General features: G+C 35.4%; 2 protein-coding genes across 2 annotated transcripts; both read left to right on the top strand.

Moving 5' to 3' along the window:
* The first annotated feature begins 6,259 nt into the window (after positions 1-6,259).
* Positions 6,260-10,816, top strand: LOC111799920 (adenine phosphoribosyltransferase 3-like). Its single transcript, XM_023683440.1, has 6 exons — positions 6,260-6,554; positions 6,641-6,751; positions 8,877-8,969; positions 9,198-9,347; positions 9,913-9,971; positions 10,351-10,816. The coding sequence occupies exons 1-6, from the start codon at positions 6,473-6,475 to the stop codon at positions 10,402-10,404; spliced, it is 549 nt and encodes a 182-aa protein (XP_023539208.1). The 5' UTR covers positions 6,260-6,472; the 3' UTR covers positions 10,405-10,816.
* A 706-nt stretch (positions 10,817-11,522) lies between these two features.
* LOC111799918 (flavin-containing monooxygenase FMO GS-OX-like 3) lies at positions 11,523-15,477 on the top strand. The gene is made up of 7 exons (XM_023683438.1): positions 11,523-12,173; positions 12,388-12,458; positions 13,227-13,379; positions 13,454-13,536; positions 14,055-14,190; positions 14,269-14,442; positions 15,111-15,477. Exons 1-7 carry the CDS (start codon positions 11,567-11,569, stop codon positions 15,327-15,329), a joined length of 1,443 nt encoding a protein of 480 aa, XP_023539206.1. The 5' UTR covers positions 11,523-11,566; the 3' UTR covers positions 15,330-15,477.
* Positions 15,478-16,431: the final 954 nt, after the last annotated feature.

The following is a 16,431-nucleotide window of genomic DNA, read 5'->3' on the forward strand; positions in this document are numbered from 1 at the left end:
TCCATTGGATGCTTCATGTAGCGAGTTATCATACTAACCGCATACATGATGTCTAGTCTTGTTGAAGTTAAGTACATCAAACTTCCCACAATTTGCTTGAAGTACCTATTATCAATATCCTTGGGCAACTTCAAACCCGATTCTGAGGGAGTTTCAAATGTGCACTCATCCATTTTAAATCTTTCAAGTAATTCTTGAGCACATTTCTTCTAACAGATAAAGTTACCAGCGGCAGTTTGAGTAACTTCTACTCCAAGAAAAAATCTCATCAAACCAAGATCTGTCATTTCAAATTCTTTCATCATGCTCTTCTTAAAAAAATTCAAACATTGCTTCATTATTGCCAGTAATATTAAATCATCAACATATAAGCAAATAATGAAAATGTTACCTCCTTTTTCAGTTTTCACATAGTATGTTCATATGAGCATTTAGTGAATCTCATCTTTTCAAAATGAGAATCAATGCAACTGTAGCATGCTCTCAGAGCTTGCTTCAAACCGTACAGAGCTTTCTTCAACCTATACACTTTTTCCCCTTTACCTTTTTTAACAAAACCTTCTAGTTGCTCGACATATCCCTCTTCTTGAAGCTCTCCATGTAAGAAGGCCGATTTCACATCAAGTTGATAAATAGACCATGATTTCTGTGCTTCAATAGAAATTATAGGCCTTATAGTATCCTTTCGCAACTAGACGTGCCTTGTACTTACCAATCTCATCATTTTCATTCAACTTGGTTTTGAAAACCCATTTTACTCCAATTGTTTTCTGCACTTTAGGAAGATAAGTGAGCTCTCAAGTTTTATTCTTCTCTATGAATTTGATTTCACTGTCCATGGCTTCTCTCCATTTCTTCTCCTTTACAACTTTTTCATAAACAATTGGATCACTATCCATAAAGAATGCAAAATAAGCACTATCACTTGAGTCGTAATTCATTTCATAATCAATCATACAAGTTGGTCTCCTTCTTGTTCTTGGATTTCTTTGAATGTGATCATGATCTTCCTCTTCTACTAGATTTTCTTGTTGAGCTTGTGATGAGCTCTCTCCAGGCTCATAGTGAGGCTGAATATAGGCTTCAGCTTGTTCTTCTTTAAGATCTACAGGAATTTGCTGATTTACAGTGATCTTTTCTTCCCATGTCTAAATCTTCTTTTCGTCAAAGATTACATCGCGGCTTACCACCACCTTTTTTGTCAAAGGATCATAGAGCTTGTACGCCTTAGAAGTCTTGCTTACTTCAAGGAACACACATTTCAAACTCTTGTTCTCAAGTTTCTTCCTTGTCTCGTCAGGAACATGTGCATATGCTATGCACCCAAAGATTCTAAAGTGGTCTACTGCAGGCTTCCTTCCGCTCCATGCTTCTTGTGGAGTCATATCGGTCTACTGCAGGCTTCCTTCCGCTCCATGCTTCTTGTGGAGTCATATCTCTAACCGAAAAAGTAGGACTCCGGTTGAGAATGTGAATGGACCACACAACAGCTTCTGGCTAGAATTCCTTCAAAACTTCTCCTTTATTTAGCAAACTTCGAACCATGTTGAGAATGGTCCTGTTCTCCCTTTCGGCCACACCATTTTGTTGTGGTGTATATGCTGCTGTCAACTGACTCCTTATGCCTTTTTCTTCACAATACTTAATAAACTTGTCGAGCAGAACTCTCCACCTCTATCAGTTTTTAAAGCCTTAACTCTTCTTCCGTTTTTCGTCTTCATCATAGAACAAAAATTCTTGAAGCAATCAAAGGCTTCTGATTTGGCGTGCAAGAAATATGTTCATGTTTTTCTACTAAAATCATCGATGAGGGTCATGAAATATTTCTTGTTACCATTTGATTTTGGAGAGATCGGACCACATATGTCTGAATGAATCAACTCCAAAATTGCTCGAGCTCTTCTTGATTTTTCGAATGGAAAAAAATTTCTTTTATGCTTTGCTACTACACATCTCTCGCAAATTTCTGTTGGAGGAGTGATGTCTAGCAACCCAGTCGCCATCTTCTTTGAAGACAACGTCTTTAACCCTTTAAAGTGTAGATGACCATACCTAAAATGACAAAGCGAGTTGGTATCTTCTTTCTTCACCATCAAACTTCTGGCTACGATGTTTAACGTTAATGGATATAAGCTGTTGGTGGTCATCTGCATCTTAGCAATCGATCCTCTTCTGGAGTCATAAGTCTCACATTCATTATTTTGGAATGTGATCACAAACCCCTTTTCTTGCAATTGACCGATACTATGCAAGTTGGCCTTCAAATTGGAAATGTAAAACATATTAGAAATCGACTCTACGAAGCCATTTCTAGTCTTGATATCTACAGTTCTTTTCCTCATCACTTGGAGTGTTGCATTTTTGCCAAGACAAACAGTAGTACGAAAATTTTCATTCAGAGTTGAGAAGAATTCCTTACAACCTGTCATATGGTTGCTGCATCCAGAGTCTACGGCCCACACACCTTGATCTGCAACCTTCATAGCATGGAATGACATTAACAATGTTTCTTCTTCTCTTTTCTCCACAAAGTTGGATTGATCTCTTTTCTCCTTTTGGAACCTGGTATAACATTCATTCTTGTAATGTCCGAGGCGTCCACATCTGCGACATTCCACCTTAAACTTGTCAAAATGTCTCTTGCCTTTGTTATCATAATTGTCTCTGACTAGATCTGCTGACCTGCCAACATCTCCACTTCTTTCTCGACCGCCTCTTCCACAACCTTTGCCTCTTCGTTGCCCTCTACCTCTAGAGCTTGAAGTTTCACCTAGTGTGGATATCTTTATGGTTGTCATCTCCTCTATTGCACTCATGCAATTAAGCTTCTGCTCATGGACTAGCAAGGAGCTTTGAAGTTCATCTATTTACATCTCTTCGACATTGTTTTCTTCTTCAATAGAACATACAATGTAATCAAACTTTGGAGTTAAAGATCGCAAAATCTTTTCTACAACCGCAACATCTATGATTGAATCACCATGCATCCTCATTTTACTTGCAAGACTCATATAACCTTGCCAATATAATCATTCACTGTTTCTCCTTTTTGCATTTGGAAAATTTCAAAGTATCTTCTAATTGCTTGAAGTTGAGCACTCTTTACTCTCGTTGAGCCTTGATACTTCCTCCTCATTGAATCCCAAATCTCCTTGGATGTCTTCTTCTGAAGCATTGTTTCAAAGATAGTTCGATCAATGGACTGGAATAAGTAGTTCTTAACCTTTAGGTCCTTCAACTTCGATGCTACCAACCATTGCTATTGAACAGGTGAGAGTACCTCACCTTCATTTGGCTCTACATAACCCGTCTCCACCATATCAAAGAACTCCTTTGATCTGAGAAAATTTTCCATCAACATCGGTAGAANGAGAACTTTGTATAACTATAAGGAATGCTTAATTGATTTTCTGCTACTTCCACCATTGCCAACATACATACATACATATATACAGGTAATTTGGGACATTCCCCAGTATCATTCATTATCCAAAAGTCATGCACCTAATTAAGTAGGAACTAATGAACCTACATGTATCTATTCATACATGTCCTTATACATGCATCTATACATGTACAATTGACCCTTCAACACATGTATCTATTCATACATGTATCTACAGTGACCCTCAACAACATTGGATTGAAAAAGTCTTTTGGACAAACTTGGAGCAATCTCAATAGAGCTCATAGCCCAACTCAACTTTTTATTTTTTGGTTGAGTTGTTGAGTTATTTATTTTTTAAAATTATTAAGTTACCAACTCAAATATTTTTAATATTAATAATATAGGTTGAGTTGGGTTGTAACCCTATTTTTGGGAGTCATATTGACCCAACCCAAAAAATGTCAAACATACCCAAATTTTTTGTTTTCCAAAAATCAATCCAATCCAAATCGAGAAAAAAAAAACTTAATGTTGAGATGGCTAATTCACAGTTGACCGTTCATATCTATCATATCTATTTTTTTTTTATATTTAATGTGTTATGAAATATCATTCTATGTACGTGAATTTCAAATTTAGTCGAGAGTAAATTATATTTAAAAAAATTTGAGAAAAAAAGTTATACCGTGTATAGTAATAAATAAGAAATATAATAAAATTTATATAACGGAAAATAAATGTTATTAAAAGTGCATTATAACATAAGATCTAAGCTATAAATATTATAATACAGCATTAAAAAAAATGTTATTATAGGTTAAAGATAGTACAATATTTTAATTATATTAATCATATTATAGCTTTAATACAATGCTATAAAATGTTTTCCTAGCAACATATATAAGCTATAGTTTTATATTCTATTATAGCATCCATTTTAGCTATAAAAAAAACATTATAAAAAGTTCTAGACTTTTAATAACATAGGCTGTCACAGCGTACGAAAAATGCTATAAAAAATCTATAATAGCTTTTTTTTTTTTTTTTTTTTTTTTTTTTTTTNATTATTTCTTTTAGCGTGTGCATGAGATTGCTATGTGAATTCAATGATTATTATGGGTATTAGGTAGAACTTGACTACGAGTCCTCATACCTGCTTTAAATGAAATTATGGCAATTATATGAAGATTAATGGTACCACCAAAGGCACATGTTAGTTATCTCTTGTATTGATTCTTAGTCATAGGCTAGTTGGCCAGAGTTTTAGTTTTCAGGACCACAACCAAGGTGGCTATAGTACTAGTCGATCATGCATGTTGGATGATGGGACTATGATGGAAGTCCCACATCGACTAATTTAGGGAATGATCATGGGTTTATAAGTGAAGAATACTAACTCTATTGGTATGAGGCCTTTTGGGGAAGCCCAAAGCAAAGCCATGAGAGCTTATGTTCAAAGTGGACAATACCATACCATTATGGAGAGTCGTGTTCGTCTAACATGGTATCAGAGCCATGCCCTAAACTTAGTCGTGCCAATAGATTGGTAAATCCTCAAATCATCAAATATCGAACAAAGAACTCCTAACTCCTAAAGAAAAGGAGCCTATGATGGAAGTCCCACATGGTATCAGAGCCATGCCCTAAACTTAGTCGTGCCAATAGATTGGTAAATCCTCAAATCATCCAATATCGAACAAAGAACTCCTAAAGAAAAGGAGCCTATGATGGAAGTCCCACATCGACTATTAGGGAATGATCATGGGTTTATAAGTGAGGAATACGTCGAGGCTCGATTAAGGGGAGGTGGGAAGTCCCACATCGACTATTAGGGAATGATCATGGGTTTATAAGTGAGGAATACGTCGAGGCTCGATTAAGGGGAGGTGTTGGATGATGGGACTATGATGGAAATCCCACATAAGTCCCACATCGACTATTAGGGAATGATCATGGGTTTATAAGTGAGGAATACTAACTCCATTGCTATGAGGCCTTTTGGGAAGCAAAACTATGAGAGCTTATGCTCAAAGTGGACAATATCATACCATTGTGGAGAGTCGTGTTCGTCTATTTGCTTATGGATCAGCTTTCAGTTTCTTAACAAATTTAGATGGATCGTCGTACCCTATACAAATCTTATTTACTAGAGTTTGTAACTTATTGTTTTTTCATTTTTCTGCTTTGGAAATCTGCCTTCGATAATGATCCATATCGAATTTGGGTCGTAGAAAGTAGAGTTTGTAACTTATTGTTTTTTCATTTTTCTGCTTTGGAAATCTGCCTTCAATAATGATCCATATCGAATTTGGGTCGTAGAAAGTAGGTTGTTGCGACAGTATGGTTACCATATATATATATTGATTTATATTTTTCAATAAATAAATAAAAACATGTTTTTAAATTTGTCTTTTTATGTTTTAAAAGTAGCTACTTAATTTTTAAATATAAAAGTTATAGAACAAAATAATTTGTTAAAGAAAAGGCGGAAAAAAAAAAAAGTAACTTTTTTCTTTTGGATTCCATTGGGCAATAGGTATAAGAGACAATGAGGATTCCAAGAAAGAGCATACTATATAAAACTCTCGCCCCTCAAACCACGTGAAATTAAAATTAAATAAAAAAAAATATTTTTAAAAAGTCGATAATTTTAAAAATTCAATAACACTAATTAAATTCGATCTATTACGTTGTGGATAACTAATTTTAATTTTTTAATTTTAAAATCACATTTTTAGTTTAAGTACAATTATATATACAAATATTATTTTATTTTTATTTAATTTTATAAACATTTTTTATTATTTATTAGGAAAAGCTTAAGGTGTTTTCGAATTATTTATTTTTTATTTTTTATCTTCTCTAACAAACTAGGACAGAGAAATTCTCGTCTTTTAAATTGTAGTGCAGAGAGAAGTGGCATCGCTCGCGCTCTCTCTCTTCACTTCCATAGTCCTTTTCTCTCTCATCCATCACTGTCACCTTTTTCCTCTCTTCCAGTATATATTTCTCTTGCAGTTCGTCCTACAAAGCGCACACACACATACACAGATTTCGGTTCTTTAGGCTTCTGAGACCACAGCAATGTCGGCCATTAAAGATGAAGATCCTCGCATCAATGGAATCCGGACTAACATCCGCGTCGTTCCGGATTTTCCGAAGCCAGGTTTAATTTCTTCTACTTTTTGTTTGTTTTTCCTCTTCTTCGCTCGATTTTTGAGGTTTTTGATCAGCTATTTATTACCGATTTAGGTATCATGTTCCAGGATATTACCACTCTGTTGCTTGAACCGAAGGTCTTCAAGGATGCGATTGACATGTTCGTGGAGCGATACAAGGGGAAAAATATCACCGTCGTTGCAGGTAACGAAAATAAACACAGATTCTCTCTTCCTACTCGTTTTTGCTGCAATTTCTTTTCGCGATTAGGAGTTTAGGATTTAGAAGCGGTGTTCGTCATAATCCGTGCCGATTGTTTGAGTTTTTTTTTTTTTTTTTTTTTTTTTTTTTTTTTTTTTTTTTTTTTTTTNGTTGAGGAGTAATCGAGAGGAAATCGTGATTCTGTCAGTGTGTGTGTGAGATCCGATTTGCATGGATATGATTGTGGCCCCTTGATGGAGGTCTGGATAGGGCCGCCAGTGCCTTGTTCTGTTCGTCGCGACTACAAATGTGGATTTCTACGCCTTGCGATTCTATGCCTCGTCTATTTCTCTTTGTTTGTCATCTTCTTTGAATTGCTAGTTGTGTCCAATGATGAAGATGTTGATTTTGTGAACGATTTTGCATTTTCTCTCCATTGTAACGATGGAATTTAATTGAGATATATTCAAATTTGAAAAGCTAATAAAAAGAATTTTAAAATAATAATAAATAAACAAACAAAACAGAAAAAGCTGCAATAAGTTTTTTCTTTTCTTTTCTTTTTTTATATATTTTTTAAGTTTTCTATTGGATTAACTCTTTTAAAAGTTTTCCTTTCCTATTGTTTTTAAATCTATAAAAATTGTTTGGATGGATTCTTTTTGTTACTGTGAATTCAATTATTTTCTTACCTGTTAATTTAAAATTAATAATTGCTGCACATTTAATTGAGAAAATATCACCCCAAAAAATTGACAAATTCTTTTTTCATTATAGGAACTTGTTTGTTTTGTTTATATAATATTATGGAATGGGCCAAGAATCAGCTTATTATTTACATATGCAAACTCTAATTTTGTATTTTTTTTTTTTTTTTAATATGGGATTTTATATGATCTTGGAAATGAATTTATCACGATTTAAAATTTTAATTTTAAGAAATAAAAATAATTAGTTTCCATTTTTCAGTGGCTTCAAGCTTTTAACATTATCACACTTATTTCTCCAACATGTTACCAAAATGATTGAAATCAACTTCTCCTTTATCATTTATCACCATCGCTTCAAAGTTCTTACATTTTCATGCTATTCCAGTTTTTCCATTAATATCTCAGACAAAGCTTGTGTATTATTAACATAATTGGCTCGTTGGTCTTTTTCTTCAGCTTTTATCATTAGTTCTTCTCTCTCTCTCTCTCTATCTCTCAAGATGTTGAAAATATAGACTTACCTAATTAAAAACAACCACAAGCTTTTCAATTTAGTTCCATTATTTCCCCCATCATAATACATGAACATTGCATCTGTTCAACAAAGCTGTTGAATAATAGTGATCCATTATAAGACTCAAGTTCATATTTATTAAAGCCGAAGCAAGTTCGTTATGTGGCTATCTTCCTTTCTTCCCCACCCTTATTATTTCCACTTCACCAACCACAGGACCATATTTCTTTTCATGGATTATTAGGATTTCCACTTCCTCTTTCTGGTCCAAAGTGGTTGAGTTTTTTAATATTGATATTGTTAAAGTTCTTATTTACTCAGCTTGGTGATTTTAAATGGCATTGAATGTGAAGACGTGTGTGTGTGTACGGACACCTATAGTTTTGTTTCCTCTTAAGTTAATATAAGTGTTGATATAATTCAATACATCATAACCCATCAATTTAAACGACCAAAATTTTAACTCACCACAGCTTTTGAAGTGAAAAGGTCGAGATCTTTAGTTTTTCTTGTGTTTCACTTGTGTGTTAATTGACTTGAGTTTGTGTTAAAAAATTAGGCTGCTCTTGACTGTAATCATGTGGAATCTGGTTTTAGCATATGTATTGAATTACCTAGTCTTGAATCTACTTAGAATGCTGGAGTCTTAAATGGGATATGACTGTTCTATAGTTGAAGTCAAAGTTCATGTATGATTTAGATTGAACAGCTTATTTTGTTGACTAAAAACTATTGGTAAGATTTAATCAAAATTTCGGCATGGTCCTGTAATAAAAGAAGACTTGAAAGTCAAAATAATTGTTTTCTTCCCTTTTTTGTCCGATGTGTGTTGTTTTTTTTTTTTTTTTTTTTTTTTTTTTTTTTTTTANAAGGTGATGGGAATCTGTTTGATTTACATTTGCAGGAATTGAAGCGCGTGGGTTTATTTTTGGTCCTCCAATTGCGTTGGCTATCGGAGCAAAGTTTGTGCCTCTGAGAAAACCAAAGAAATTGCCTGGTATTGCCTTCAGTTCTTTAAAATTAATGTTAAAAAACACATCACAAGAAACAACAACAGTACCAAACAATATTGTGTGATCAATTGAGCTGCATGTCGTCTAAATCTCAGACAGTCCATTTCCAAGAAGCAAAAAGAAAGATTACAACCCAAGTGGAAGATCACATTGGTTGCCTTTCTAACTTAGTAGAGGCAGATCATGTGAAATAATGTAAGATATATTTGCAGGTGGAGTTATGTCCGAAGCGTACATCTTGGAATATGGAAGGGATTGCCTAGAAATGCATGTTGGTGCTGTCGAGGCCAACGAACGTGCCTTGGTTGTTGATGACTTGGTTGCCACTGGTGGCACTCTCTGTGCAGCCATCAATTTACTTGGTATTTTTCTCCAACCCCTTCACTTTGTTCGCCTACTTTGTCCTTTTAAATCACGTTCTTGCCTTAAAATTATGGATCCCATTTCTAGCATGGTATGTTTTTCTTGATAGATGTCAATTCGTGCAACAATTATTAGAGACATGCAACAAATGGAGCCAAATCCATTTGGAACATTGCACACTATAATAAAAGTAAGAAAGTTAGAGGTAGTGGGCCATTGGGCCATACGTTAGGAATCACGATTCTCCACCATAGTATGATATTGTCCGCTCTGAGCATAAGCTCTCATGAGTTTGATTTGGGCTTCCCAGAAGGAATTGAGATGTATTCCTTACTTATAAACTCATGATCATTTTCTAAATTAAACAATGTAACGTGAGACTCTCTCTCAATAATTCTCAACACCATAGTTTAACTTCCATAGAAATTAATATTTAGTGTTATTTTTTTTAGAATGCCTTATGTTGTGCTTTAAAATCAAAATTAGTTAGTGAATTTCCGTTTAGATAACTGATTGAGTAAGAAATAAGAAAAAGAAGCTGATAACCAATATTTTGGTTCGTAGAACGAGCTGGAGCAGAAGTGGTTGAATGTGCATGCGTGATTGAAATACCAGAATTAAAGGTAAGAATATTCTTCTACAATCGCCAATAAAATTCGTTTCATTCACATTAAAAAAATTCATATATTGCCATATATACTGTTTACATTTGGAGTGAACTTTTCCAAAGTTATTTTGAATCTTTTGTATCAAAAAATTATATGATTTTTTCCATCTTGCACTCACCTAAATTCAATCTGACTATGTTATGTGTATTATGCCGGTAATGAAATTCAAATAAATTATATCCATATTTTAAATTTCCATATAAATATATGTTTATAAATATATTTTTGTTACAGTATATGTTTTTTTTATTTTTTTTAAGAAAAAAGAAGCATGAAACATAAGAACCTGGAAACCCTAAGAGTAAAAAGGGACATTGAACGAACTTTTTTGCAGGGTCGAGAGAGACTAAAAGGGAAACCACTGTACACTTTAGTGGAGTACCGATGAATGCGGCGGCGTCAGATGGTTGAATCGCTGCCGGTAACGACCCAAAAACAAGTGTGCCGCCGTCGTCAGAGTGCAGCTACTTCTTGCCGGAATCATTTTGATCTCTCATATCTCAATGTCTGTTTCTGTTCTTAGTTCTTGTTCGTGTTCCTGCCCTTTCTTTTGTTTTCTATTTAATCAATGAATCTTATGCTTTGAAACTTGTGAGTTTTTCAGGGAAAGAAGCCCTTATGATTTCTTTCCACCCTCATCTTTCTCCAATTTACTTGGGAGACTTTTTTTTATTCGCTTTAGAGAGTTCAATTTTGAATTGTGTATGAGAAAGTAGAACGTTTATTTTATTTGTATGTGATTGTTATGTAAGCATTTTCGAGTCCTAATCGTTTGAATGAGAAGTATATGTTAATTATTATTTTTGTGTCTTTATTAAAAATGTGTTTATCGGATGCTAAAAAAACGTGAAAGAATTCATTCCATTTGTATTTGGGTAAGATATGAGTTTTGGTTAGGTTGGATTGATTTGAGTTTAACTAAACGAGGGCTTATATATATTTTTTAAAAATAGTTTTCGTCCAATGGAATTCACTCAAATTTATTTTTAATTTTTAAAAATAATATTTTGCTTACCGGAATAATATTTTATTTAAATTAAGTTGATTCTTTTAATAGATATAGTAAATTAAATAATAATTTTAAATTCTTTACCATCAAGTTTAATCATTTTTACTTTTTAAATTTATTTTTATTAGATTCTTAAATTTTAAAAGGGACGAAATATTTATTAAATACAAAGTAAAAAATATATTTATTAAATACAAAGTAAAATTTTTTTAAAGATATGAAATATAAAAGTAAAAGTTACGCATATCTATAAGATATCTGGATCAAATATGAAATAATAACATTCGGATCCCACCTGAAGAATAGTTTTTAAATATTTACGAGAGAGTTTTTGTAAAAACATTACAACTTTTTTGATGGGTGGCATGTTTGATCCATTCTTGAAGTTGGTGTTCGATTTGAATTATACTACCGACTCCATGTGGACTGGTAGTGGATATTATACTTTGAAATCTTGTCCACTCATCATATTTTTAAAATAATCATAATTCAACCAATCATCAACCAATCCATATTCTTCTCCAATTGCAAAATTTCCCACATGTTGGCTCGCCTCAATTTCTCCCCCAACCCCCCACCTCAACCATCCGCGATGCAACACGCCTCCAATTCCCAATCCCAGCCTCTAACGTCCCGCCGCGTTGCCGTCATAGGGGCCGGCGCCGGTGGCCTCGTCAGCGCCCGCGAGCTCGGCCGCGAGGGTCACAGTGTCGTCGTATTCGAACGGAGCAGTCAAATCGGAGGAACCTGGGTTTATTCGCCGGAAATTGAATCCGACCCACTTGGAGTTGACCCAAATCGGACCCGAATCCATAGCAGCCTCTACAAATCTCTACGCACAAATCTCCCCAGAGAACTCATGGGGGTTCGCGATTACCCGTTTGTGCCCAGAGAAGGGGAAGGTCGGGACCCGAGGCGATTTCCGAGTCATCTAGAGGTTTTGAAGTATTTGGAAGATTTCGCGAATGAATTTGGGATTTGTGAATTGGTGAGGTTTGGAACTGAGGTGGTTTCTGCTGGGTTGGTGGAGGTTGGGAAATGGAGGGTTCGATTTAGATGTGAAGGTGGGGATGTTGATGATGAGATGTTTGATGCTGTGGTTGTTTGTGTTGGGAATTATTCACAGCCTCGAGTGGCAGAGATTCCTGGTAATATAAAATGTTCTTCACTTCAATCCATATGTTTAATGGTATCTTGCTCGTTTTGTGTTTAGTTTTTTGTGGTGTTTTGTGTGTCTGTGTGTGTGTATAGGAACAGTTCATGTAATGACAAGCTTGTGACAGGAGTTTTTTTCTTTTTGTCTCTCCAGGAACAAGGGATTGAATTGTGCATTCTCTTATAATGATGTAACATTCTTTTCAGGGATTGATGAATGGCCTGGGGAGCAAATTCATAGTCATAATTATCGTGATCCCGAACCATTTCGGGGTAAGGTACATTCAGATTGCTACATGTTCTATCGATGCTGATATTGTAGGTGTTGGGGAGAGACATCTTTTCTAATTGTAATAGCCCAAAACTTGTTACGTATCGTCGTTAGTCTTACAGTTTTAAAACGTGTATGCTATGAGAGGTTTCCACACCCTTATAAAAAATGTTTCGTTCTTCTCTCCAACCGATATGGGATCTCACAATCCACTCCCCTTTGGGGTCCAGCGTTTTTGCTGGCACTCGTTCCCTTCTACAATCAATGTGGGATCCCCCACTCAATCCATCCCCCTCTAGGTTCCAACGTCCTTGCTGGCACACCGCCTGATGTCTAGTTTTGTACCATTAGCCCACCGCTAGCAAATATTGTCCTTTTTGGGCTTTCCTTTTCGAGTTTTCCCTCAAGATTTTTAAAACGTGTCTATTAGGGACAGGTTTCCACACCCCTATAAAGAAAGTTTCACAGTCTTGAATGCACGGTCTCCTAGAAGTATCCCGTTCTAGGTTTGAAAGGAAGCCTGAAAGGGAAAGTCCAAAGAGGACGATATTTGCTAACAGTGGGTTTGGGCTATTACACTGATTCTGGCTCAGGTGTACACATTTTCATGTTTTTTATTCAAGTTATTCCATTAGTGCGAAAAAACGACCACGATTGGTTCGGACGATGGAAGAGCAGATGACTTGTAACTCATGTCTTTGAAATCTTGTATGTGTGTAATCTTTTGATGTCAATATAAACTGAATATGGTTTACTTCTTTTCGTTTTGGGACAGGTTGTTATCTTGATAGGTTTCTCTTCAAGTGGCACGGACATATCTCAGGAGCTCCTTGTGGTTGCCAAAGAAATTCATATTGCTTGCAGATCAGCTAAAACAGGGTTTTTGCTTGCAGAATCAGTTATTAGTAAAGTGTCATTCCACCCAATGGTATAATTGAGCATTGGAGGGGTCTGTTTCTTAATGAGGTCTTTAAGGCCCTAATATTTACTTCAAAAATGCAGATCAAAAGTGTCCGTAAAGACGGGACGGTGGTTTTTGAAGACGGGTGCGTCGTCTCGGCTGATGTTATTCTGCACTGCACTGGGTATGCTCTCTTGTAGATTGTTTTGAGCTTGTGATGTAGGACATTAGATAACATCTAGTTTAAAGTCTTGTTACAAGGAGAACGAACAACAGAGCTTATGTCCATTGCTAGTAGATATTATCCTCTTTAGGCTTTTCCTTCCGGGATTCCCTTTAAGGTTTTTAAAACGCTTCTTTTAGGGAGAGATTTCCACATCCTTACAAAGAATGTTTCGTTCTCCTCCCCAACCGAGGTGGGATCTCACATCTAATCACTAAAAAACTGTTAAACGCATCTACGTAGGATTCCTTTTGTATAAGCTTCGAAACTAAGTTCGTGCAAATGTCTAATAAATGAGAGTTTCGATAATTAATCGACTTCTCTCGAAAGGGGGGAAGGAAAATTGTCATAATGTTAACTTGGAGGCTGAAAAACTGGAACCTGACTGAAATATTGGTTTGGGCACTGATCTTTACCTCAGTTTGTATTGAAAATCTGAAAAATAGTTAACAACATTTCTATGCATTTTCTTGTTCAAGGTACAAGTATCATTTCCCTTTTCTTAAAACAAATGGCATTGTTACTGTGGACGACAACCGTGTCGGGCCTCTATACAAGCATGTCTTCCCACCAGCCTTGGCCCCGGGACTTTCGTTTGTCGGGTTACCATTTAAGGTAAGTATCAATTGCAGTCAGAAGTTTGAAGTTGGTTGATGGTCAGCATGAACCCTTGTGTTTTAATTCATACCGCAGGTTGTTCCTTTGCCCATGTTTGAGCTTCAAAGCAATTGGGTTGCTGGTGTTTTATCAAAAAGGATTGCACTTCCATTGAAAGAGGAGATGTTGGCAGATGTTAAGGCTTTTTATGAAGATCTTGAAGCTAATGGCAAGCCTAAGCATCGGACCCATGAGATGAGTGATTGTATGGTATGTTTTATGCATTAGTCACAAGCCTAAACGATTGTTTTTGTGAAGCTCTCATCACCATTGACATCACAAACATGCTCTTGAAAACTCGAAACTTGTTAATTAGCAATGCTAGTATCCTAGGTTCGAACTTTAAAGTTGCCACCTATCGAGTTTCCAAGTATTATAGAGTTAGATCGTTGTTGTGTGAGATTAGCTAAGATCAACCACGTGTTGGAGCAGGCTAGCTTCTTTGCAGCTTTTGGGGCATTTGACCTGAGGTGAGGAGGCTTCCCTCGTTGTGGGCATTTGTTTCGTAATTATGAACTTGGTTTTGTTCGTTTAAATTGGAATCCATTTTTGTAGTTAGTCTTGGATATTCGTTTCTTTTGGACATGTTCTTTTGTTTGCTCTTGTATTCTTTCGTTACCTAATGAGACTTTAATAATTTGAAACCATTATAGTCGTCCCGATAGCCTTTTGGGGATGGTGGAGCCTCCCTAAAGATCCCGAGTTAGGCCATGAACCTAAAACAAGGAAACGAGTATCCAAAAGTGGAAGAGTTCTTTGGATTCAGTCAAGTAGAAATGGTTTTGGGGGAAACTACAATTTGTCATGATGCATAAATCTGTTTGTAGCAAGAGAGAAAGTTTTGGTAATATTTTGTTGGGATGTTATGATGCACACAGGTTGAGTACTTTAACTGGCTTGCTGCAACATGTGGCTGTCCAGCCTATGAAGAATGGAGAAAGGGAATGTACGATTACACTCACGTTAACAAAAGGGCTAATCTCGGATCGTACCGTGATGATTGGCATGACGACAAGTTGATTCATCAAGCTTACGAGGAGTTTAGGAAGTATACTACAAATGGAAGAAGTGAAGACCCAGCACATTTGAATGTTTGATGAGATTGGTTTGGGTCTTACAAATGATATCAGCTTATAGCACATCGTTGAATTGTATATTTTTGTTGTCTGTAATAAATGTCTTATTTGCTATGTAATATCTTATTTGATATGTAATAAATGTGTTATTTACCGAGTATTGTTAAAATGTTTATGAAATGTCAATCATTTTTTTTTTCTTTTTTTGGTCCTAATGGTTTGATCAGGTTGAAGAGGATTCATGTGCAATATTATGTTGTCTTATAATAGTTTAATAGGCAGATCAACTTCTAGTTTTAACTCCTTTAGAACTCTTGACTAATCCACGAGACCTTACATACACCATTATTCATGGTTCTGTACTCGACTTTTGTATTGCTTTAAGCCACAACACTTTTCTTTTTTAATTTTGTAGGCTACTAAGTTTCTATAAGATAGGTGCAATCTTGAATTAGATCGTTAATAAAACTTGCTAAGTCAACGTCAATGAAGGCTTCTATGCTCTTGTTGTCCCTCTTATTATAAAGGTTTTTGCCTTAACTACTCTTCGGGTATCAAAGTATTCGATAAGGTAGCTTTGAGGTGAATGAATCTCCCAATTGGCTATTGATATTGATGTATTTCCACTAGAGTTCCTTCCTCCATATCACCAATCTTTTTGTAAGATTATGAATGAGGCAACAAATCATGATCATTCGACATTCAACTTTTACTATTTACCTATCTAAACATTATACATGTGTTACCTTTTGAAATCTCAACTCTGGTAAAACTCTCGAGTCAAAAGTTGAATTTTCCATCCAGGTGATGCGTAGATGAATTGCACATCTTAAAAAGAAAACTCCAAACATATTGACTTCAATGTAGGTTTGACCGCTCTAAATACAAAAATGATAATAAGGCATCATGATTGACATGTCAGTTTTACAAAAAAAAAAAAAAAAAATTGACGTCGACCGAATTGTGTCATCCACACCAGTCAATCGACATTGGTTTGAATGGTTAGTACGGTTTTTTGATGTTTACTTGTAAATGTTCGTAGATTTGATGTTGGTTCTAATATAACCTAATCAAACACTACACTACACTATCAAGAAATTAGGGTAACAGAGTTAGACTTACA

This window comes from Cucurbita pepo, chromosome LG08 (genome assembly GCF_002806865.2).
Source record: "Cucurbita pepo subsp. pepo cultivar mu-cu-16 chromosome LG08, ASM280686v2, whole genome shotgun sequence".
Taxonomy (NCBI): Eukaryota; Viridiplantae; Streptophyta; class Magnoliopsida; order Cucurbitales; family Cucurbitaceae; genus Cucurbita; species Cucurbita pepo.

Bases quoted from the DNA above. Each gene is read 5' to 3' on its own strand.
- LOC111799920 (XM_023683440.1), top strand. From the start codon at position 6,473: ATGTCGGCCATTAAAGATGAAGATCCTCGCATCAATGGAATCCGGACT. The intron at 9,348-9,912 runs GTATTTTTCTCC...TTTGGTTCGTAG, and splicing joins TGCAGCCATCAATTTACTTG to AACGAGCTGGAGCAGAAGTG. The intron at 9,972-10,350 runs GTAAGAATATTC...ACTTTTTTGCAG, and splicing joins TTGAAATACCAGAATTAAAG to GGTCGAGAGAGACTAAAAGG.
- LOC111799918 (XM_023683438.1), top strand. From the start codon at position 11,567: ATGTTGGCTCGCCTCAATTTCTCCCCCAACCCCCCACCTCAACCATCC. The intron at 13,537-14,054 runs GTATGCTCTCTT...TTCTTGTTCAAG, and splicing joins GTTATTCTGCACTGCACTGG to GTACAAGTATCATTTCCCTT. The intron at 14,191-14,268 runs GTAAGTATCAAT...TTCATACCGCAG, and splicing joins TTGTCGGGTTACCATTTAAG to GTTGTTCCTTTGCCCATGTT.